This window comes from Phyllobates terribilis, unplaced genomic scaffold (assembly GCF_046119375.1).
Source record: "Phyllobates terribilis strain yellow unplaced genomic scaffold, ASM4611937v1 Scaffold_5__5_contigs__length_657084704, whole genome shotgun sequence".
In the NCBI taxonomy this organism is placed as follows: Eukaryota; Metazoa; Chordata; class Amphibia; order Anura; family Dendrobatidae; genus Phyllobates; species Phyllobates terribilis.
This window is the reverse complement of record NW_027362765.1, coordinates 231,583,085-231,605,855: the sequence shown is the minus strand read 5'-3', so window position 1 is coordinate 231,605,855 and position 22,771 is coordinate 231,583,085. Positions and strand designations below refer to the sequence as shown.

Genomic DNA, 22,771 nt, shown 5'->3' with positions numbered 1-22,771 from the left:
GGTTGAAACCACTTTTGTAACTTTAATGTAGATCAGGAACTTCTTGTGTAGTATGGGCAATATATGCAGATATACAGTGTCGTTGGTCTCATCAAGAGACTGAAGATGATCAATCCAGTCACATACATTTGGACCTACCATGGATAGAAGTGTTCCATTACTGTAAACATCCTCGTCCATAATGGGGTGGACCCCCATAGATTCTCCAGAGTGGCCTTATGGTGACCCATAGATTACTTATGCCCCCTTCAAACTATAGGCACTATGAATACTCCATGCCAGTGTGGTTTATTTATCAGATTAAAATTTGCCAAAAAAAAAAAAAAAAAAGCAGTCTGCTTTTTTTATTTTTAAAACAAGAAATTACTGTTTCCAAGTTAGAAACAAGTAGAAAAGTGCACACTGCACAAACATGTAACTGCTGGGAATTAGTTTATATTAAAAAAAAAAACAAAATAATCCCAAACTAAATCATGCATTTTTTTCAGAAGAAATCAAAACAGACGAGATTCAGTAAAGAAATACAGAATTTAATTAACATTTCCTACATTCTGATTTGTACAAAATTTATGGAAAAACCAATAAAACAATGAGATTGTTAGTGCAAAAGCAATGACACCGACATACAGCCAAGACAGGAGGAATCCATGCCATTTTACGAGGGACATTTAGTCCCTGGCTGTTAGGCCACAAATCTGAAACCCGACAATTATCTACTTCTAGAGTAAATCAGCTTAAAGAAAAATAGTGAATAATTCTATTTCAGTGCCAATAATCACCCTGAGACAATTGAGAATGACCCGTTCCTAGGAGACATGCAAAAGATTCATGCCAAGGCTGACACAAGAGTTTGGTCAAGTAAATGAAACTTGCAGTAGTTTAACAGACTTCAGAAAAAGTGCTCCTGGATCTTGGAGGCTGTAACCCCCAATAAATATTGTGCAGTCTTCATAGCGATCATCAGGCTTTAGAAAGGCTCATTGTTAATAAAGCGGCTGAAGACGGTAAAGGCAGAGCTGGGTTTGTCCGTTGGCACCATATGACCGGCTCCCTGGAGGAAGAGAACAAAACAGACAAATAAGATTGTAAGCTCTACATAGGAATGTTAGAGGATAGATGAAACATTGGGCTTCGAGAAATGGTGCTTGTCGCCACATGCAAATCCTATAGGCTTGAATGGACAAAGCTACAAGCAATTTCAATGGTGAAAATGGTGACTACCCTTTTAAAGATTGGTATATACTCTTTGGATCTGCTGTAAATCTAGAAATACCCCTAGTGAATTTGCAGCCATGTTGGCTTGATAAGAGGTGCTCAGCCCTCCAGTTAATCATACCTTGATTGTAAGGAAGGTCAAGTTGGAAAATTCCTTCACAAATCCTCCGATCTGCTGCTGGCCTCCATCAGTATAGAGCCATGGCCGGCGCTGTACCAGCAGCTAAACAGAGAGGATTAATCAGAAAATAGCTATATCTTTGTAGTGGAAGTGTAGTCACTTAGGACTGCTGGCTGTATGAAATACCCAGTTTTCACTTGGCAAACCAATCAGTACTGCATGCTGCCGTTTATGGCAGTCCCGAGTCCGACACTCGACATCAAGTGGGCCGTTCCCAACCATGGGAAATTCCCAGCAGATACTGTGTTATATCAAGGTAGTTATTAAGAGTGAGAACCCACCACTGAGATGCAAAATAAATTAAGGTGAAATATTCAAAGGATCCAAATAAATTTATCTTTATCGTTGCAGGTTATGCTCGTCCAATACAGAGCGCCAAATCCCCAGAGACCGACACAGCTTGCAAAAACTAATAAGTAAAACTTTCGGAACTACGTGAAGATAAATTCTAAAAATGTTTATCGAGTCAGCCTGTATGAGAGATTCATGTACCCAAAGGTTCGGCTTTTATCAAGGTAATCAGTCAATAGGACAAAGGGCCTCTTCCCGTAGCATATCAGGGAATGTGGCAAACTTTATCTTCACGTAGTGCCAAAGGTTTTACATCAGTATCCACTTATTTTTCCTTCTGGGCCCCAACTTACTTGGGGTGTGCAGACCACTTTTTTGACCTCACAGCGTGCAGTGAGAGGTGCTTACGGCATACTGGAATTTCACACACACACTTTTAGTATGGAGTTAAATATAAAAAGCGGTGAACCCCCCAAAAAAAATATATATAAAATATTGCATACTGAGAACAGGAAACATTTATGTTGGACAATACAATTTCAGGATAGTCTAAAAATCATAGTGACAAGCATTTACCTTCTGCTGCAGAGAATCCACAAACCACTCATCACCCAAGAAGTTGCAGGCCATGTCTACATCGCCATTATACACCAGAATACGATAGGTCTAAGAAGAGCAAGAGTTATGTCAGAGGAACATTGGATGTAAAATCTATCTTCAGATCAGTTCTACATAACTATAAATTAGCTTTATGCAGCCTCCCGACACCGATATTTTCTAATCGCACTTCTTACCAGGGTACTCAGTAGCTTCAAATAATGCTCTTTCATGGTCTCATACACACGGCCATAGTTTCGGTATACATCAAAACTGCAGAAGCAATATAAACATGACATGCAAGATATATTAATAGACAGTTTTATAGACCCTAGATAGATCACTGCCTCCTTAACCAATTCCTGTCACAGCCAGTTTCTTTTGTCCCCCTTCAACAAAAACAGCTGGCACCTGACTGGTATGGCGCTGGCACTGCTCAACAGAAATGCACCCTACATGTACAGTGGACATCAGCAAGTCATTAATTTATCAGTAAAAAGGAGTTTCATACAGCAAAATAAAAAACAAGCATTTTAAATTTTATCGCAAGCTTCATGCCTCGTGAATTTTGGCCTATGATTCTGTGTGCAAGACATAGCTGTAATGCATGTAGCTTAATTCTGAGTAAAGTTCTCCATCACAGATCAGGTTTGGCTGGAGAAGCTCTGAACGCGGAGCCTCTGGGGTAGAAACGTCAGATAAATATCACATGCTGCATTTAGTTTTTTCTGAGACTCTGCATATTATGGTAATGTATTTAGTAGGTGGGTTGCATGTGTTGCTGCCTTTCAGCAAGACCAATATTGGGATTGTTTTACAGATCCCAAATACTGTATATGTGTGCATCAGGCCTTTCTATAAGCAGCTTAACCAAAATGGCTTCCATAAAGTCTTCACACCCTGCTGCAGACAATGCCGTACAGCTTGTCCCTAACATAGCCCCATCGCATATAGGACAGAGGGGGGGCTCCTACTGCAGCCAGCTCCTAAAGAGTGAAATGGAGACACCGCTGAGATCTAGGACGCAATATTTTAGGAGTTTCCCCTCTATTACTTGCAAAAAAAAAACCCCACATTTCAAAATTGCAGGGTTTTTTTGGGTGCAGAGATGTCTGCTGTGACTACTTGCCATGTGCACATACCCTTACATGTTCTAAAGCTTTGTTCATCTCCCAAGTGATCGTGAATGAGTGTGGGGTCCTTACCTGCATACCTCCCATTTATTGACCTCAGGTGAAACATGCAGGGCATTCCTCACATAGGGGTCATTCAGGAAGTTGCTGGAAGCAGTACTGTTCACGCATGGTGGGTCCAATTTAACTGGTTTATCCATGCCGGATAGAAGAACCAGTTTCTGCATCACAGAGAAAAAGGTCACAGTGAGACTTTCATCCTGAGATTCATAACCTATATATGTCCAGTAAATACAGCCGCTGAGTAACTAAGGCACCCTAGACCGCTTCCACGCATCAATATCTTAGGATTGAGGAGTGAAAACTAGGAATGGAACCTACAGAGAAATTTATAAAACTTCCTTATTTTGGACCTACTCCCAAATACTGATGCAAAAATACTGTCATGTTAAAGCTTCCTTTAAAAGAGTGTCAGTTTCTTTGCTGCGTCATCTAAGAACAGTATAATTTTATGGGCAGAGACACCAATTCAAGTGATGTGTCACTCATTAGGTTGAATGCTGTAGTTTTGATATCTAGATTATCCAAAACTACAGCAAGCGATACATGCCTGGAATTAGGGTCTTATGGGACAACCCAGAAGGGAAGAACTGTGGTAATTGTGACCCAGGGTTTCTAGCCTCCTGTGCAGATATGCAGAAGTTTAAGCTGGAGGATGAATTAGTTCAGACAGGCAGATCTACTACTGTTGACTTTAGTAAACCCAAGCGAGTCTCAGAAACAAAGGAAACATACAATGCACTTACTTTCTCAAAGTGCACATGCATTTTTGGTGAAATGAATCCAGGGAAATGGACAGCTATGTGATCACCTTTATCCCTGAAACAAAAGGAGGAAAGATTAGTACAATCTTATCTGCCAAAGTCAGTTGTAATATTAGTGTAAATTTAGAAGCTTCCAAAACTAGAATACATAGGCTTAGGACTTGGCATCTTACTTACTACCCTAGAATCTAAGTGTCCTTTTATCCAAATAATCTACTAATAGACTTGCTGATTTGTGACCCGACGCTATCAGCAGCCATTTAATCGGTCAGGAGGGGGAAGTGGGTATAATAGAGACCTACAAATATTCATCTCTTGCGAGGAGATTCTGCCATGTATAAGGGCAGCCCAGTTTTGTCACTAGTGAAGGGTGGGCGTTTCAACAAGCAAAATCTTTCTTCCACCTGGGAGACAAGCTGCTGGCTGAAGCTTCTCCCGGCAGTAAACATGCAAGCTTACTCTTTACTCAAAATTGTCAGTTACTAATACGATCTTCTGAAAGGTCAACACTTCTGCAGAAAAGAAAGTAGTCATTGTAAACGTATACTCATCGGGTGGACACTACATACCGGATCTCCCCTGGCGCTCCGCCAGGACAGGTCTCATACAAATTATAGATGTTTAGACCAGTGCTGTATACATCATGCATAGCTTCTTGTACCTGCACACAATCATACACAATGATTAAATACAGCAAAACCACATTGTGGAAGAATTAATCAAACTGAAAGAAACCACTTCCTCTTGAAAAACAACTTGTCATGGCCACAATGAAGGCACTTACCCGCAGGGAGCATTCAGCATCAGGGTTGTTGTAGAACTGACAAGTTCCCTCTTTACAGCAGAATGTCTGCAGTTCCTTCCAGAGGCTGCAAGAAAACAGAACAAAAATGTAACTGAAAACTAATGTCATTACAGATTCCCCCATAATACTGTTTGGTGCTGGGTGAGCCATTCAAGGGAATCTGTCACCACTTTGGAGTTATCAGACCTCTACTATGACCATACAGGGTATAGAAAAGTAAGGGCAACATCTGCGAGTTTGTATGTTCTCCTCAGGTTTCTCCCCACACGCCAAAGACATACTGACAGGGAATTTAGATTGTGAGCCCCAATGGGGACAGTGCCAATGTCTGTAAAGTGCTGTGGACTTAATGGCGCTATATAAGCGAGTAAAATAAATAAAATCCTGTATGGCCCATAGTAGAGTTTTGATTGCAGAGAAAAGCGCTTTGATCCATTCTATTTTGTACAGGCTTGGCGTCTGAGGGACGCCAAGCAATCCCCGCCTATGTGCTTAGTTACTATATTTCCCCCCTCCACTGCACGTCACAGGGCCCTGTGACGTGCACTGTGCTCCGACTTCCCGGGCATGCGCTCACAGAGCGCGCTTTTCTTCATCCCGGCCCCGTCTGCCTGTGATTTGTGCTGCAGGTTTCTATTGCGTAGGCAGATGCCAAGCCTGTACAAAATAGAATTGATTAAAGCGCTTTCTCTGCAATCAAATCTCTACTATGGGCCATACAGGTATGTATAGATTTACTTTTCTACACTGTGTTCCAAATTATTATGCAAATATTTTCTCAGATTTTCCCAAATTACCTATATAAATTGCAGTCATTGTAATTTTCCAGTCAAATAACTATTAGAGTACAATTGAGAGGTTTTTGTACAAACTGCCTATGATAACAGTATATTTTTAAAAAAATAAAACACTCAAACTGCACTCAAAATGCATGTTCCAAATTATTATGCACAGCAGAGTTTTCAACCTTTTCATTTTAATAAAGAACAAAAAAATGGTCATTTTTGAAATTATAAGCATTAGCAGGTTATTACAAACTGAAATCAAACAGTTTTCAACTCAAAACTTTATTCTAGGTGATGTTACATTTGCACATAGGACCCCTTGTTCGAAAGGAGCTTCTGAACTCTCTCGTCCATTGAATTTGTCAGGTTTTGGATGGTTTCTGCTTCAATTGTTTTGCATGAGGACAGAATACCCTCCCAGAGCTGTTGCTTAGATGTGAACTGCCTCCCGCCATCATAGACACTCCTTTTGATGATGCTCCAGAGATGCAGCATGAGACGGGGCATTATCATGCATGAAAGATCTTACTGCAGAATGCACGGTTCTTCTTCTTGATCCATGGAAAGAAGTGCTGTTTGAGAAACTCCGCATACATTATGGAGTTCATCTTTACCCCTTCAGGGATCCTAAAAGGGCCGACAATCTCTCTCCCCATGATAACAGCCCAAAACATTACTCCACCTCCTCCTTGTTGGCGCCGTAGCCGTGTTTGCATGGGGTGTCCAACCAGCCATCCTCCACTCCATCCATCTGGACCATTAAGATCACTTCATGCATGATAATGCCCCATCTCATGCTGAACATAACACATCTGCATCTCTGGCTGCTATGGGCATAAAAGGGGACAAACATATGGTGTGGCACCCATGCTCCCCTGACCTCAACCCCATTGAGAACCTCTGGAGCATCATCAAAAGGAGTGTCTATGATTGCGGGAGGCAGTTCACATCTAAGCAACAGCTCTGGGAGGGTATTCTGTCCTCATGCAAAACAATTAAAGCAGAAACCATCCAAAACCTGACAAATTCAATGGACGAGAGAGTTCAGAAGCTCCTTTCGAACAAGGGGTCCTATGTGCAAATGTAACATCACCTAGAATAAAGTGTTGAGTTGAAAACTGTTTGATTTCAGTTTGTAATAACCTGCTAATGCTTAGAATTTCAAAAATGTCCATTTTTTTGTTCTTTATTAAAATGAAAAAGCAGAGTTTTCAGCCGTGCATAATAATTTGGAACATGCATTTTGAGTGCATTTTGAGTTTTTTATTTTTTTAAAAATATACTGTTATCATAGGCAGTTTGTACAAAAACCTTTCAATTGTACTCTAATAGTTATTTGACTGGAAAATTACAATGACTGCAATTCATATAGGTAATATGGGAAAATCTGAGAAAATATTTGCATAATAATTTGGAACAGTGTATTCCCTCTATGGCCATTGTAGAGATCTGATAACTCCAAAGTGGTGACAGATTCCCTTTAACCCCTTTCCGACGTGGTCAGTATTAGTACGCACCACGTCGGAAAGGCCGGTTCAGCGGGGGCTCCGGCGCTGAGCACGCACTGAACCGGGCACATATCAGCTGATTTATACAGCTGACATGTGCCCACAACAGCCGCCGATGGAAGCGCAGTCCACCAGCGGCTGTTAACCAGTTAAATGCTGCTGCCAGTCTGACAGCGGCATTTAACTCGCGCTTCCGGAAACCGTGTCATAGGCCCCGCCATTCGGTGACCCCATCACATGATAGCAGGTCACCGATTGTTTGGCATGACAACCCAGGGTCTGCAGCAGACCCCATGTGGTTGTCATGTCTCACATGCTATGTGCGCCACCCAGTGGTTGGCACTCATAGCAAGTGAGCATTTCTACTACATCGAGGCGATCTGCTCATCGGACAGCTGCTGCTTCTAGTCTCCTATGTAGACTATAGAAGCATGCAGAAAGTGTAAAAAAAAAAAAAAAAAAAATTATGTTTAAGGATATAAAATTTTAAATCACCCCCTTTTCCTCCATTCAAAATAAACCCCACATACACATAAGGTATCGCCGTGTTCGGAATTGCCCAATCAATATAGAAGAATGGATTAATCCAATCGGTAAATGGCGTAATGAGAAAAAAAGTTCCAAACGCTAGAATTATTTTTTTTTGGTCGCCGCAACATTGCAATAATGATGAGCGATGAAAACATCGGATCTACCCCAAAAATGGTATCTCTATCTATATATTAGTACAGACCAAAAGTTTGGACACACACCTTCTCATTTAAAGAGATTTCTGTATTTTCATGACTGAAAATTGTACATTCACACTGAAGGCATCAAAACTATGAATTAACACATGTGGAATTATATACTTAACAAAAAAGTGTGAAACTACTGAAAATATGTCTTATATTCTAGGTTCTTCAAAGTAGCCACCTTTTGCTTTGATGACTGCTTTGCACACTCTTGGCATTCTCTTGATGAGCTTCAAGAGGTAGTCACCAGAAATGGTTTTCACTTCACAGGTGTGCCCTGTCAGGTTTAATAAGTGGGATTTCTTGCCTTATAAATGGGGTTGGGACCATCAGTTGTGTTGTGCAGAAGTCTGGTGGATACACAGCTGATAGTCCTACTGAATAGACTGTTAGAATTAGTATTATGGCAAGAAAAAAGCAGCTAAGTAAAGAAAAACAAGTGGCCATCATTACTTTAAGAAATGAAGGTCAGTCAGTCTGAAAAATTGGGCAAACTTTGAAAGTGTCCCCAAGTGCAGTTGCAAAATCCATCAAGCGCTACAAAGAAACTGGCTCACATGAGCACCGCCCCAGGAAAGGAAGACCAAGAGTCACCTCTGCTTCTGAGGATAAGTGTATCTGAGTCACCTGCCTCAGAAATTGCAGGTTAACAGCAGCTCAGATTAGAGACCAGGTCAATGCCACACAGAGTTCTAGCAGCAGACACATCTCTACAACTACTGTTAAGAGGAGACTTTGTGCAGCAGGCCTTCATGGTAAAATAGCTGCTAGGAAACCACTGCTAAGGACAGGCAACAAGCAGAAGAGACTTGTTTGGGCTAAAGAACACAAGGAATGGACATTAGACCAGTGGAAATCTGTGCTTTGGTCTGAGGAGTCTAAATTTGAGATCTTTGGTTCCAACCACCGTGTGTTTGTGCGACGCAGAAAAGGTGAACGGATGGACTCTACATGCCTGGTTCCCACCGTGAAGCATGGAGGAGGAGGTGTGATGGTGTGGGGGTGCTTTGCTGGTGACACTGTTGGGGATTTATTCAAAATTGAAGGCATACTGAACCAGCATGGCTACCACAGCATCTTGCAGCGGCATGCTAGTCCATCCGGTTTGCGTTTAGTTGGACCATCATTTATTTTTCAACAGGACAATTACCCCAAACACACCTCCAGGCCATTTCCGGTGACTACCTCTTGAAGCTCATCAAGAGAATGCCAAGAGTGTGCAAAGCAGTCATCAAAGCAAAAGGTGGCTACTTTGAAGAACCTAGAATATAAGACATATTTTCAGTAGTTTCACACTTTTTTGTTAAGTATATAATTCCACATGTGTTAATTCATAGTTTTGATGCCTTCAGTGTGAATGTACAATTTTCATAGTCCTGAAAATACAGAAAAATCTTTAAATGAAAAGGTGTGTCCAAACTTTTGGATATATTTTATATATATATATATATATATATATATATATATATATTATAAATTTGAAAAAAAAAAAAAAATTTCACCACTTAAATATGTTTGGTGTCTACAAACTCAATGACCTGGAGAATAATAATGGGAGGTCAGTTTTAGCAATCAGTGAACGTGGCAAAAAAAAAAAAAAAAAGTGGAATTGCATTATTTTTGCAATTTCACTACACTTGGAATTTTTAACCCCCCGTTTTCCAGTACACAATATGGTAAAAACTAGTGATTGTGTTTAAAGTTACAACTCGTCCCGCAAAAAAAAATAAGCCCTCACATGGCCATGTTGAACAAAAAAAATTCGGCTCTGGAAAGAAAGGGAGCAAAAAAAACCAAAAACGCTCCGGTCATTAAGGGGTTAAACACTGTCAAAAGACCCTTGAAGTAGACAGCTCAAACTCCCCTCTCCCTATATGTGGTACATGTGGCAGCAGAGATAACTAGTTGCTGCCCATTTCGCCTTGTACTATTGTGGAGAGGTAAAGAGGCTTCCCAGGATTAGAAAAAGCAGGTTATGGAACGGAAACTTCAGCAGATGTAACCAATATAAATACTTCACAAATCAGATTTTTCCCTGTATTAAACATAGTATGATCGGTAATTAAGCCCCCCCCAATATTTACACTTACGCACTGCCCAGGATTCCATGGTAATAAGCAAAGAACACCAGGGAATTGTCATTGCTCTCGTAGCTACTCAGCCCATTGCCCACAGCAATTCCCTATGGGAAAAAACAGAAACAAAACAAACAAAAAAACACACGAACAATTGTCAGTATTCTGCATATTTCCCAGGCGAATTATATGAATGGTGAGCAAATGCCTTACTTCTTATGTTTCCAGGATCCAGCACCCACTATACTAGGATATTCAGCTAGTCTGTACAGATCTGCACATGGAACATTTCATAGTCTACACATAATGACAGATCCCTCACCTTGAGATTTATACTGGAGTCTTGGGAAACCTCCAAAGCCAGAGATGGGACATAAACTCCTCCGTAGCTCTCTCCTGTGATGTAAAGGCTATTTTTACTATATTCTGGGAAGAGTCTGTAAAATTCCTTCAAGGCCAGATAGTTATTATAGGCAACCTGTGAAACAAAAGGAATGGATCACGACAAGCAAGCAGATATAAAGATGGATCATGTATGAACTTAAGTTACCTGGCAATGGTTTCTTATACATTACAAAAAGGTCACTGCAATATGGATCCTCATTAGATAAGATCAGTTCTAGGAATAAAAGAAACTGCAGCATATCGAGCACCAAGTTTCTTTCTTGTACCCTTGTGTCTCATTAGCCGAACCCCCCCCCCCCCTCTATAGGCCACCTTTGTGCTTCCAGGTTCAAATAGCTGAATGAGAATGTGTTTGCGCACGCGCGCGTGCGTGTGTTATTCTTACAGATCCATCAGAGTTATCACCAAGCCAATTAAGTGTAGAATTTACATTGTTCTCCTGTGCACCTCTGTCTGACCAATTTATTTTCTGCCACCTATATAGCTTTCTCCCCCCCCCCCCCCCCCCCCCCCCCGGAAAGAGGGGGTGTGGGGCATCATGTTTCCAGCTGAGTGCAACTCTCCTGCGCTACTCCACAAAGGGAGCGTGTAATGACCGGGCAGTACAGAGTTGAGTTCTGTTGTCTGATATTGAGAGATCAGTGATCTGAAATTGCAAATGCCACTCTATTGATGCATATGGCAAGGGATTATCTTCTGCCATATGCATCAACAGGTTCACATCACTGGTTTATCTGAAAGAGAAAACAGCTTAGTTTTAAGCTCTGCACTGCCTAGTTATTACAAGTTCAGTTATGGAAGAGAGGAGAGCACTGTTATAACCAGCTAATGATGTAAAGCACCACACTGCAGCTATTCTGATGTAGATGGCAGAAAATTGATATTGGCAACGAAAAAAAAAAATAATGTTGCATAGTACACTGTCAGAGGTGGAACTATGCTGTCAGGAAACCAGCTGAGAGTGACTGCACTGTGTAAGATGGACCAGGAGCACTGAACTACTGCAGGATGGGTCCAATGGCCACTGGAGGATAGCCAGCAGGGGCATGCTTTTGGGGAGGAGATATGTGCATAGAGCGTTAGATTTGAAGTTATACTGTTACAAAAGAATAAAAATGTGTGCATTAATGACATTATGATTTTGGGAATAACCCTCAGAAAATCCATCAAGTCCAACTACCATCTGCTGTAAAGTTACCATATACTTCTACGTGTGTAAATGAATGGTAATAAGGTTTTTGCACCAAAAGGTATCTACTTTCCCTGCAGACTTCTTTATAATGCTAGTAGTTTTGTGATTGGTCACCATATTTTGCTCATTAGATCGCAGTTTTTAGGTGGCATTGCCAAGACACGACATATCACTTAGAAGTGCCCACTTTGACCAGTGACTGGCTGCTGTGGTCAGATGTCAAGTACGGGACATTACTGAAGTGCCCTAGTAAACACCAGTTGGGAGGCACAGCTGGCATTCGTGCTTGGAAAGAAAAATGCAACCATTTGTTATTCTCAATATAAACGCTTATACTGAGATTGCTGAAGTGGTTACAAAGCCTCTGAAAAGGCCTTTTTCACACCAAGTCTGAAGCGGGGTTTTTTTTGTTAAAATCTGGAATGGATTCAGAAGACATCCTGAGCATTGATCAGCTGTCAGTGAAGGGCAGCATTAACTATAGGCCATTTAAATTGCTTGACATGCCACATCTGCCACTATTTCTACAAAGTTCACAAGGATTCAGATCATTAGACAAACCACATAGCAAAAACATGGTTCCAATACTGCTGTGTGTGAACAAGGCTTGAAAGAGGCTATACTTTAATATACAAGTAAACACAAGCGAGAATGGTGGAAACATTTCTATTCTACTACCTCAGTATCATTAGTCTTGTAGTTCTTGTCATCAGCATAGGAGAAGCCCACACCAGCCGGAGCCTCAAGATACAATACATTCGCAATCTGGCAGAAAAAAAATAAAATAGTACCACGTTTAAAGAACAAAACATGAATTAAACAGACATCCTACAAACATTACAAAATTACCAAGTTCCAAGAGTAGGAGTTATATTCCAGCGTTGTTCCATCAGGTTGGATCTGCGAATGGGGGAAAAAAAAAAAAAAAAAAAAAAAGGTGTAAGAACACAGGCAAGGAAATGATAGGAGAATAAAATACATCTGAAAGCAATGACATACGAGGAAGGGGCCATGCTCTGTCAACAACCCATCCAGCGAGCTGCAGCCAGGACCACCATTCAGCCACAGGACCAGCGGACTAGAGCTGGGATTCTTCTGAGCCTCTACAAACCTGGAGAAAACAATTGCAAGAGGATGAAGGCGGCAGCAGCGATCACATAAGTTTGAAAGTTTCGCCATTCTCACCCAGAGTTAGGAAAATCAATTGGAAGTTAGGAGATTTGTCAAATAGACTGGCCATAGCAACGTGTTAAAGGGAACCAGTCATCAGCTTTGCCAATCCCAACAAGCTACACAGGGAATATCTATGCATCAGCAAGAATAAAGAATATCTTCGAGAAAGGACTAAAAATCTGCTGTGCTGTATACAAACTTCTCTCCAAGTGTCCACTGGGCGGCTCTCCAGCATACAAGTGTCCGACAATCTCCTCCACTCCAGCCTTAACATCTCTTTGTAAGGAGCTCTGGCTGACACAGGTGACAGATATCCATCAAGCTGAGATGGGAGGGGGTGCCAATACCTGATGAAGCCCCTCCACTGGACTCATGGAGGCATGTTTTATTAATGCTGCTATACAAGGTTATGTGGTATAATGACAGTCCAGCCCCAATATAGCTGTTACATTGGTTTAGCGTTGTCTAAATTGGTAGAAAGTCCCCTTTAATGATAGCAAAGAAGCAAAAAGTAATACATCCAAGAACGACTGATGATATACTCACCAGTAGTGGAGATGCTTTCCTCCTGGCACATTCAAGTAGCCTGAATATTGGCTGAAGGACGGCTGCTTTTTAAGCCCTGGGAGGTAAGTGATCTCATCTGAAGAAGGTGCAGCATTTACCAGCAGAGCTCCCAGGAGCACAGAGCACAGTATGGACAGATGCATCTAGGAGGAGATAGAAGGACAGTCACAGTCCATAAATTCATGGATTGCACCCCTACAATCCATGACCACTTAAAGGTATTAGCTGCAATACCAGACACAACCAATGTACAGAAGTAGCGCTGTTCTGAGAGGGAGAGGAGTCCCATAAAGCTGGTCCTGGACAAGTGTTTAATCTTTAGACAAATACTGAACGTTTGTTCTTGTCAGAAGTCAGTTTCAGATCTTAATTTACTCCAATATGGACATTTTGGGATTATAGACTGCCTGGTCACCTGTATAAAGCAGCACCCCAGCCTGATCCTGTAATAGCTAGGAGGGTGATTACTTATAGTGGGAAGTGAACACATCAGCAGGGAATCTTTATTTTTTCTCTACACCCAAAAAAAAAATAGATGGAATACTGACAAAATGCTGATTGAACTCAGACCATTTGAGAAGAAAATAAAACTTCTGAAGGATCCCTTAGGCCACATGCACACACTCAGTATGTGTAAGCCAGAACCAGGAGAGGAACAATCAGAGGAAAAGTATAATAGAAACACGTCACCACCTCTGGAAAATACTGAACGTGTCCTAAGAGGCAGATGATGGCTGGGGAACACACCTGGTACCTGCCCTGTGTGGGACAGGTATTCCCTAGTCACAGAATCACCCACAGGAATGCCATGACCCACCATAGGGCACACACACACACACACACACACACACACACACACACACACACACACACACACACACAGTCTGAGAGCAATAGCACCAAGTAGGCGGCAGACTCTTCTACTAATCCACGTGTACCGATAGCCCCGAGCGCAGAGCACGCCCGACCATTACCTTGCTCTGCCGTCCTCTGCCCGGTCCGCGCTCACTTCCTCCTTCCTCTTCCCCGTATTTCTACGTCTCCCACTTTGTGGCGCTCATATGACTCTGGTCATGTGACCTCACCACGTGACATTGGATCACATGCTTTAACATTAGGCGAAAGACCTATGCTTCCCAAGATGCTTTGCTAGGAGTCCCTGTGCTGCTGGCAGGGGTGTGGGCTCCGTGTGCCATCCCATGCCACGTCACAGTGGCAGCACCATGTCTCCTTGTATTGCTGCATACCCTCCATGTAGTCATATGTGTCCAGGAGGAATCACAGAGGAACAGCACAACAACGGTATAGAAACACACAGGTTCCCTTGGAAACAGTAATAAAACCAATCCAGATCATTCCTCGTTGTCATAAGTCAGCTGAGAGGCCGGGCTGATCGCAGGATGGGCGCCTAGATCAGCACTGTCAGTACCAGGGGCATTTATTAGGGGCTGTGGGCCACAATTGTGGCATTAAGAAGTCACAGGGGGGCTTGCACACAAGTCATCTTTTTACCACTTTTCTACGACCCTCAATACTTTAATAAATAGTGAGGTCCCATCTATTTAATCTGATTTATGCCATAACCTGGCAGAACCTATAGTGTGCCAGCTCAATCTCATGGCACATGGCTGCCGCAGATGTGGCCCATAGAATCTGCAGAAAAGATATATACTAAGTGGTATATATTGGTCACGCATCCCGTTGTGTATACTGGGAAGGTTTCTCAACAGCTTTACCGAATGTAGGTTAAAAACGAGCTGTGAACAGAGACTAAATAAAGCTGCATTCACCCCGGCTGATGGCAGGCCGCTAAACGAGCGCCACCACCTATATGCAAGTCATTCAGCACTCAATTACCAATAATGGTTAATATGCTCATTCTGTCCCCATACAGTATCACGTTCTCGGCAGCACATCTGCTGTTTACACCGGGCAATATGCTGCCAAGAACAATGACTTTTATGCCTGCATAACCGATCCAGTCACTCAATGAGCGAGCATTTTGCTCATTTGTCGGGTGATTGCTGAGCTCTTTACACAGGACGATAATGGGGAGTGAGTTTTCCTATGAACTCTCTTTGGCCACGGCCCCACTATCAGTATTCGGATTTTTTCTCAGGAGCGGGAGCTAAAACCAGGAGTGGGTGATAAATGCAGAATTGGTGACTTGTTTCTATTATACTTTCCCTCTGATTGTTCCTCACCTGGTTTTGGCTCCCACTCCTGAGAAAAAATACTGACCGAATACTGACCAAATACTGATAGTGGGGCTGTGGCCTTTTGCTGATTGTCGGCGTCTCTAAAAGGGCCATTAGGGTGTGTTCATACATTCTGGTCAAACGGTTTTGTTTTTGCAGTGATTTGTCCAAAAATGTTATCTGGCAGTGACATTTGAGCACATCCTTAGGTATTTCATGCAGGAGTGTGTACACCATCAGTATGACAGTAAGGCCATGTGCACACGTTCAGTATTTGGTCAGTATTTTACCTCAGTATTGTGACATGCAGAAGTAGTGTTGTTGCTTTAAAAGCATTCAGCAGCTAATAGAAGTAACACAAGCACAGGAGACAGGAAGTGTTGTGCTCCAGAAGCATCCAGCAACTAGAGGGGTTAACACAGTCACAGGAGAAGGGGAGTGTTTTAGCAGAGCCACAGGGGGATTGTGGGGAAGTTGTTTACTGTCTGGCTGGAGCCAAAGAGAAAGGTGGTGTGTGTGTTCTGTATCTCACAGAAGCCCCCTGCAAGTGAAAAGGATTCAAGTCAGGAGTGAAGCTAAGCACAGGTCAGGTAGAGTTCCTGAACTAGCAGTGCAGAGTATTGTCAGGCAGAAAAATAAGGGCTGGAAGAAATGGTGTCACAGGGATCATCTCCCTCTGCAAACCCTCCCACCCTCCTCCATCTCACTGTGATGTAAAAAATGCTGTAATCATTAATGTGCCTTTGCATTAGAACTGTGCAGTCCTGTACTACTGGGAAGACTGTGAACTGCTGTGCTGCTAAGGAAACTGTACTGTTTGTCACTAGAGCCTGTTGCTCATAAGACTTAACTTGCACTGGCTGTGCGGCTTCTTATTAAATGCTACTGTTCTACCGTTTATGAGGACTCTTGTCAAGTGTGTCTGGTCAGCAAGTGAAACAACCTACGCATCTGTGCTTGAGGGTCAATACCCCTGTGTGCCTGAGAGAAGCTGCAGCTCATGGTCTATGGTTGCCCTGAGTAACGGTTCCCCCAGGATTCCAAAGAATTCATGTAACCTGTCTCGCCCCTATCTGAACATAGCGGCGTGCGTGTGGTGGCCCGTACGGGGAGTCCTGAGCGGGAATTAGCGTGTAGAGGGAAAAGAGGAAAAGTGTCTGGAAAAACACATCAGCACAGCACCTCAACTCAACTCTGCTACACCAGTTAAAGGGGACCAGCCCTAAAGAAAACTCACTAGCAGCAATGGATATGGAAATACAAATGGACAGAATTAGTGAGCTGCTTCTTCAGTTAACCTGTGAAGAATTGAGAACAGTAGCAGAACATATAAATATGTCGGAAGAACAGATTTCTAAAGCACACAACCGCAGGCAACTGTTAGATGCCATTAATGCAAAAATGGATGAGCTGGGGGAGAAAGAAGCTGAAGATGTCATGGGGATGTTCCTCCAGGAGCTAACACAGTTTCTAACCAGGTTGAAGTTCTAGGATGGAGGGGCAGCACCAATTACCAAAAGCGGGAATCTCTGTCCGAAGACAGAACTACAGGAATTGAAAGAACAATTCAAAGCCCTAACAACCGCCCTGCAGGAATAGACCAAAACCTCTGAACAGGTGATAGACTCAGACAGGACCTTTAACCTGCTCGTGTTAGATAAATCAGGGAGACAGTCCTCTCTAACACCACAAATCACCATAAGGAAAGAATTCAAGATCCTGGGACAGATTGGAGAGTGTGAACAGAAAGAGAGTGTCACGCTGTCTCTGTATACTGGAGGTAGTGGGCCTAAGCTGACCCTAAGCTGGGGCCCTGACTAATCCCTCAACCTGGAGGTACTGTTAAAGGTACAGAGGTCCAGGCCGCCAGCGTAACCCCTACCTCCTGAGGATCCCTGCACCTAAGTAATCTAGTCCTGAGAAGGACCCCGATCACAACAAAAGGGGACAAGTAATAATATGCCCACACACAGTACTTAGACGAACGAGACAGTACAAGGGAAAAACCAAAACCACCTTGCATACAAAAACTACACAACTACAACAGAGTGAACACCAACGGGAAAGGAGATAAATGATGAAGCGAGGAAGGGAAAAAACACTCCAAATACACTTATCTCTGAAACTCCAAATACCACGATCCGCTCTGTTAGTCTGCATGAAATGCTTTCACCGACACTTCCCTAACAGACCAGCAGGCATTTGAAGGAGTCTCACTACAGCAGCATTGATTGCAGCTGGGCGAGGCTGGACCTCGTCTAGCACAGAGAGAGAGAGAATTAACTCCCTCACTGCCGAAAAACACAAAGCACCAAAAAGTCAGCTGCGAGAAGTCAGGCTGTGTAATCGTGACGATCTTCGTGGCGACACACCCGTGACAGTACCCCCCCTTCTACGAGGGGCCTCCGGACCCTCAGGGCCAGGTTTATCCGGGTGAGTCGTGTGGAAGGCCCGAACTAATCGGTCTGCGTTAATATCCGACGCAGGAACCCACATCCTCTCCTCAGGACCATACCCTTTCCAATGAACCAGGTACTGAAGGGACCGGCGATTAAAGCGTGAATCGATGACCCTCGATACCTGGAACTCCAAGTTACCCTTGACCACCACTGGAGGGGGAGGTAAAGGTGACGGTACCAGCGGCGCCACATACCTCTTAAGCAACGATCTGTGGAACACGTTGTGAATTTTAAACGTAGGGGGGAGGTCAAGACGGAATGCAACCGGATTAATAATAGAACTGATTCTGTACGGCCCGATGAACCTGGGACCCAGTTTCCAGGAGGGAACCTTAAGTTTTATATTCCTGGTAGACAACCATACCCGATCGTTCACACTTAGGTCCGGACCAGACACTCTCCTCCTATCAGCCATACGTTTGTATCGGTTCCCCATAGTATTCAGATTCTTCAGCACCCCTCTCCATACTGAAGCGAGTGATGAGGAAAATCGTTCCTCCTCAGGAACCCCCGAAGAGCCCCCCCTACTGAAAGTACAAAACTGGGGGTGAAAACCATATGCCCCAAAAAACGGGGACTTACCAGTGGACTCGCTCCGCCTATTATTAAGAGCAAACTCTGCCAGAGGTAAGAAAGAAGCCCAGTCCTCCTGGTTCTCTGACACAAAACACCGGAGATATGTCTCCAAGCTCTGGTTCATACGTTCCGTCTGACCATTGGTCTGAGGATGAAAAGCCGATGAGAATGACAAATGCATCCCCCGCCGTGCACAAAACGCCTTCCAGAACTTGGACACAAACTGAGACCCCCGATCAGACACCACCTCGGAGGGTACCCCGTGAAGCCTCACAATCTCCCCAATGAACACCTGCGCAAGAGTTTTAGCATTAGGGAGAGCCGGAAGAGTAATAAAATGTGCCATCTTGCTGAACCTGTCCACTACAACGAGTATGACCGTTTTACCCGAAGACGGAGGGAGGTCCGTAATAAAGTCCATAGACAGATGAGTCCAAGGACGCTCCGGGATCTTCAAAGGTAAGAGGGCCCCAGACGGACGGGTATGTGAGGTCTTAGAGCGCGCACAAACCCCACAGGACGCGACAAAAGTTACCACCTCCTTATGTAAGTTAGGCCACCAAAACCGACGCGAGAGGAGATCCACAGTTGCTCTACTCCCCGGGTGTCCTGCAAAAACTGAGTTATGGTGTGCCTCGATCACCTTTTGACGCAACTGATCTGGAACAAACAGTCTCCCCGGAGGTCCAACAGGGGCGTCCCCCTGAGCCTCCAATACCTCCTCCTCCAGCTCAGAGCATACTGCCGAAACCACCACCCCCTCCTGAAGGATAGGAATCGGGTCGTCCGTATTCCCGGCCCCAGGGAAACTACGAGATAAGGCATCCGCCTTTACATTTTTTGACCCAGGACGATATGTAACGACAAAATTAAACCTGGTAAAAAACAATGACCACCTAGCTTGTCTGGGATTCAGACGTTTCGCGGACTCCAGATATAGCAGGTTCTTGTGATCGGTGATGACTGTGACCGGATGGACTACCCCCTCCAAAAAATGGCGCCACTCCTCAAAAGCCAACTTAATGGCCAAGAGTTCCCTATTGCCGACATCGTAATTCCTCTCAGCGGACGACAATTTCTTAGAGAAAAAGGCGCACGGATGCCACTTACCAGGGGACGAACCTTGTGACAATACTGCTCCCACCCCTACCTCGGAAGCGTCTACCTCTACAATGAATGGCTGTGACGCATCAGGTTGAATGAGTATGGGTGCCGAGGCAAAACATTTTTTCAAGGAGGAGAATGCTTGACAAGCCTTGTCAGACCACCTAGAAAAATCCGTCCCCTTTTTAGTCATGTCTGTGAGAGGCTTAACCATGGACGAGAAATTACGAATGAACTTCCGGTAATAATTAGCAAACCCCAGGAAACGTTGTAGTGCCTTAAGATTCTCTGGCCGATCCCACTCAAGAACTGCCCGCACTTTCCCAGGGTCCATACGAAAACCGGACGCTGAAACCAGGAAGCCTAAAAACTGGAGTTCCTGTACGGTGAACACACACTTTTCCCATTTGGCATACAGTTTATTATCCCGCAAGATCTGTAACACCTGCCTAACGTGCTCCTGATGAGACACCAGATCCGGCGAGTAAATTAAGATATCATCCAGATATATGACAACAAACTGTCCCACCAGGCGGCGAAAAATGTCATTAACAAAGTGTTGGAACACCGCCGGGGCATTAGTCAGACCGAATGGCATGACAAGGTTCTCATAATGCCCCTCCGGAGTGTTAAACGCCGTCTTCCACTCATCCCCCTCCTTCATCCTAATCAGATTGTACTCCCCCCTGAGATCCAACTTAGAGAACCATTTGGCGCCCACGATCTGATTAAAGAGATCGGGAATAAGTGGGAGCGGATACGGATCTCGGACCGTAATCCGATTAAGTTCACGGAAATCCAGGCAAGGGCGTAGGCCTCCATCTTTCTTCTTAACAAAGAAGAACCCCGCAGCCACCGGTGAAGATGAAGGTCTAATATGCCCCTTAGCCAGACTTTCTGAAATATAATCCTTCATGGCCTGCCTCTCAGGACCAGAAAGGTTATACAACCTAGCTTTAGGTAACTTGGCCTCAGGGAGCAGTTTTACAGAACAGTCATACTCGCGATGAGGAGGTAGTTCCTGACACCCTTTCTCCGAGAATACATCCTCAAAGTCCGCCAGAAATGGAGGTAAGACCCAAGGAGTAACCGCACCGATGACCGTGTTCATGCAGTTTTTATTACAGAATTTACTCCATTGGCTTATCTCTCTGGTTTGCCAATTAATAGCCGGGTTATGCTTAGTTAACCAAGGAAGGCCCAACACTATAGGAGTGGGAAGACCCTCCAACACGTAGCAAGACAACAGTTCTTTATGTATCGCCCCCACTTGAAGTTTTACGTCATGCACAGCTTGCAAAAAACTTCCCTGACCGAGAGGCCTGGCATCGATCGAGAATATGGGGATGGGTTTAGCCAACTCACTCAATCGCATACCTTGAACCCGGGCAAACCGAGCATCAACCAGATTAGCCCCGGCCCCACTATCCAGAAGAACAGATATCCTCTCAGTTCTCGTACCCACCACCACCTCCGCCGGTACGAGAAACTGAGACGAACCTAGGGACGAAATACCTACTCCCAGATTGCCGTCCACCACACAACCTGGGATCAACAGTTTTCCGACGACTCTTCACTCTGCAAGGGACGGGATGGACACCCCCCAATAAAATGTCCCTTTCTCCCGCAGAAGAAACACCTTCCTGTCTTATGGAGCACCACCGGTCCCCTCCCCCGAAATGATGTCCCTCCTAATTGCATAGGCTCCTCTGGACTGACCAGGGGAACCACCATATGAGGGGACCTTGTAGGAGGTGGAGTCATCACAGGGGGTAGAGTTATCCCGCACCTCTCCCGAAGCCGTCTGTCAACGCGAATAGCAAGGGCCATAGCGGCTTCCAGTGACGCGGGAGAGTCATACTGTGCCAACACATCCTGTAATTTGTCGGATAAACCTTGACAAAACTGGCTCCTAAGAGCCGGGTCATTCCACTGGGTGTCCGTGGCCCACCTACGGAACTCAGAACAGAATTCCTCCGCCGGACGATCTCCCTGCTGGATCCTACGTAACTTAGACTCAGCAAGGGAGATCCGATCTGGGTCATCATATACGAGTCCCAGAGCAGCGAAAAACCTATCCACTGACTGGAGAGCCGGGGAGCCCGGGGGAAGAGAGAACGCCCAAGATTGTGGGTCCCCTTGTAGGAGCGAGATGACAATTCCCACCCTTTGTTCTTCACTCCCCGATGACCGAGGCCGCAGCCGAAAGTACAACTTGCATGCCTCCCGGAAAACAAAAAACTTGTCCCGCCCCCCAGTGAACCTGTCAGGGAGAGCTACTTTAGGTTCTGGTCCGGCTTGCTCCCGAGGATACAAAACCTTGGACCTAACGTCCGCCAGCTCCATGGACAAACTCTGCAACTGCCGAGCTAGACCGGCTACTGGATCCATGGTAGCTGGAGAAAAACTAAGTGGGTCGGTGAAAATGTCACGCTGTCTCTGTATACTGGAGGTAGGGGGCCTAAGCTGACCCTAAGCTGGGGCCCTGACTAATCCCTCAACCTGGAGGTACTGTTAAAGGTACAGAGGTTCAGGCCGCCAGCGTAACCCCTACCTCCTGAGGATCCCTGCACCTAAGTAATCTAGTCCTGAGAAGGACCCCGATCACAACAAAAGGGGACAAGTAATAATATGCCCACACACAGTACTTAGACGAACGAGACAGTACAAGGGAAAAACCAAAACCACCTTGCATACAAAAACTACACAACTACAACAGAGGGAACACCAACGGGAAAGGAGATAAATGATGAAGCGAGGAAGGGAAAAAACACTCCAAATACACTTATCTCTGAAACTCCAAATACCACGATCCGCTCTGTTAGTCTGCATGAAATGCTTTCACCGACACTTCCCTAACAGACCAGCAGGCATTTGAAGGAGTCTCACTACAGCAGCATTGATTGCAGCTGGGCGAGGCTGGACCTCGTCTAGCACAGAGAGAGAGAG

General features: G+C 44.4%; 1 protein-coding gene across 1 annotated transcript; it reads right to left on the bottom strand.

The window, feature by feature from the left end:
* Window positions 1–509: 509 nt before the first annotated feature.
* Window positions 510–14,617, bottom strand: CTSA (cathepsin A). The gene is made up of 15 exons (XM_073683898.1): window positions 14,460–14,617; window positions 13,465–13,628; window positions 12,745–12,856; window positions 12,595–12,645; window positions 12,424–12,510; window positions 10,471–10,626; window positions 10,164–10,255; window positions 5,026–5,110; window positions 4,811–4,902; window positions 4,224–4,296; window positions 3,490–3,638; window positions 2,482–2,557; window positions 2,264–2,353; window positions 1,337–1,438; window positions 510–1,051 (listed from the first exon to the last, which is right to left on the bottom strand). Exons 2-15 carry the CDS (start codon window positions 13,626–13,628, stop codon window positions 968–970), a joined length of 1,413 nt encoding a protein of 470 aa, XP_073539999.1. The 5' UTR covers window positions 14,460–14,617; the 3' UTR covers window positions 510–967.
* Window positions 14,618–22,771: the final 8,154 nt, after the last annotated feature.

Excerpts from the sequence above, each read along its gene's own strand:
- CTSA (XM_073683898.1), bottom strand. The coding sequence starts at position 13,628 with ATGCATCTGTCCATACTGTGCTCTGTGCTCCTGGGAGCTCTGCTGGTA. Across the intron at positions 12,646-12,744 it reads CAGAGCATGGCCCCTTCCTC|ATCCAACCTGATGGAACAAC; the intron begins GTATGTCATTGC and ends CCCCATTCGCAG. Across the intron at positions 2,558-3,489 it reads AATAAATGGGAGGTATGCAG|TTTTGATGTATACCGAAACT; the intron begins GTAAGGACCCCA and ends TTGCTTCTGCAG.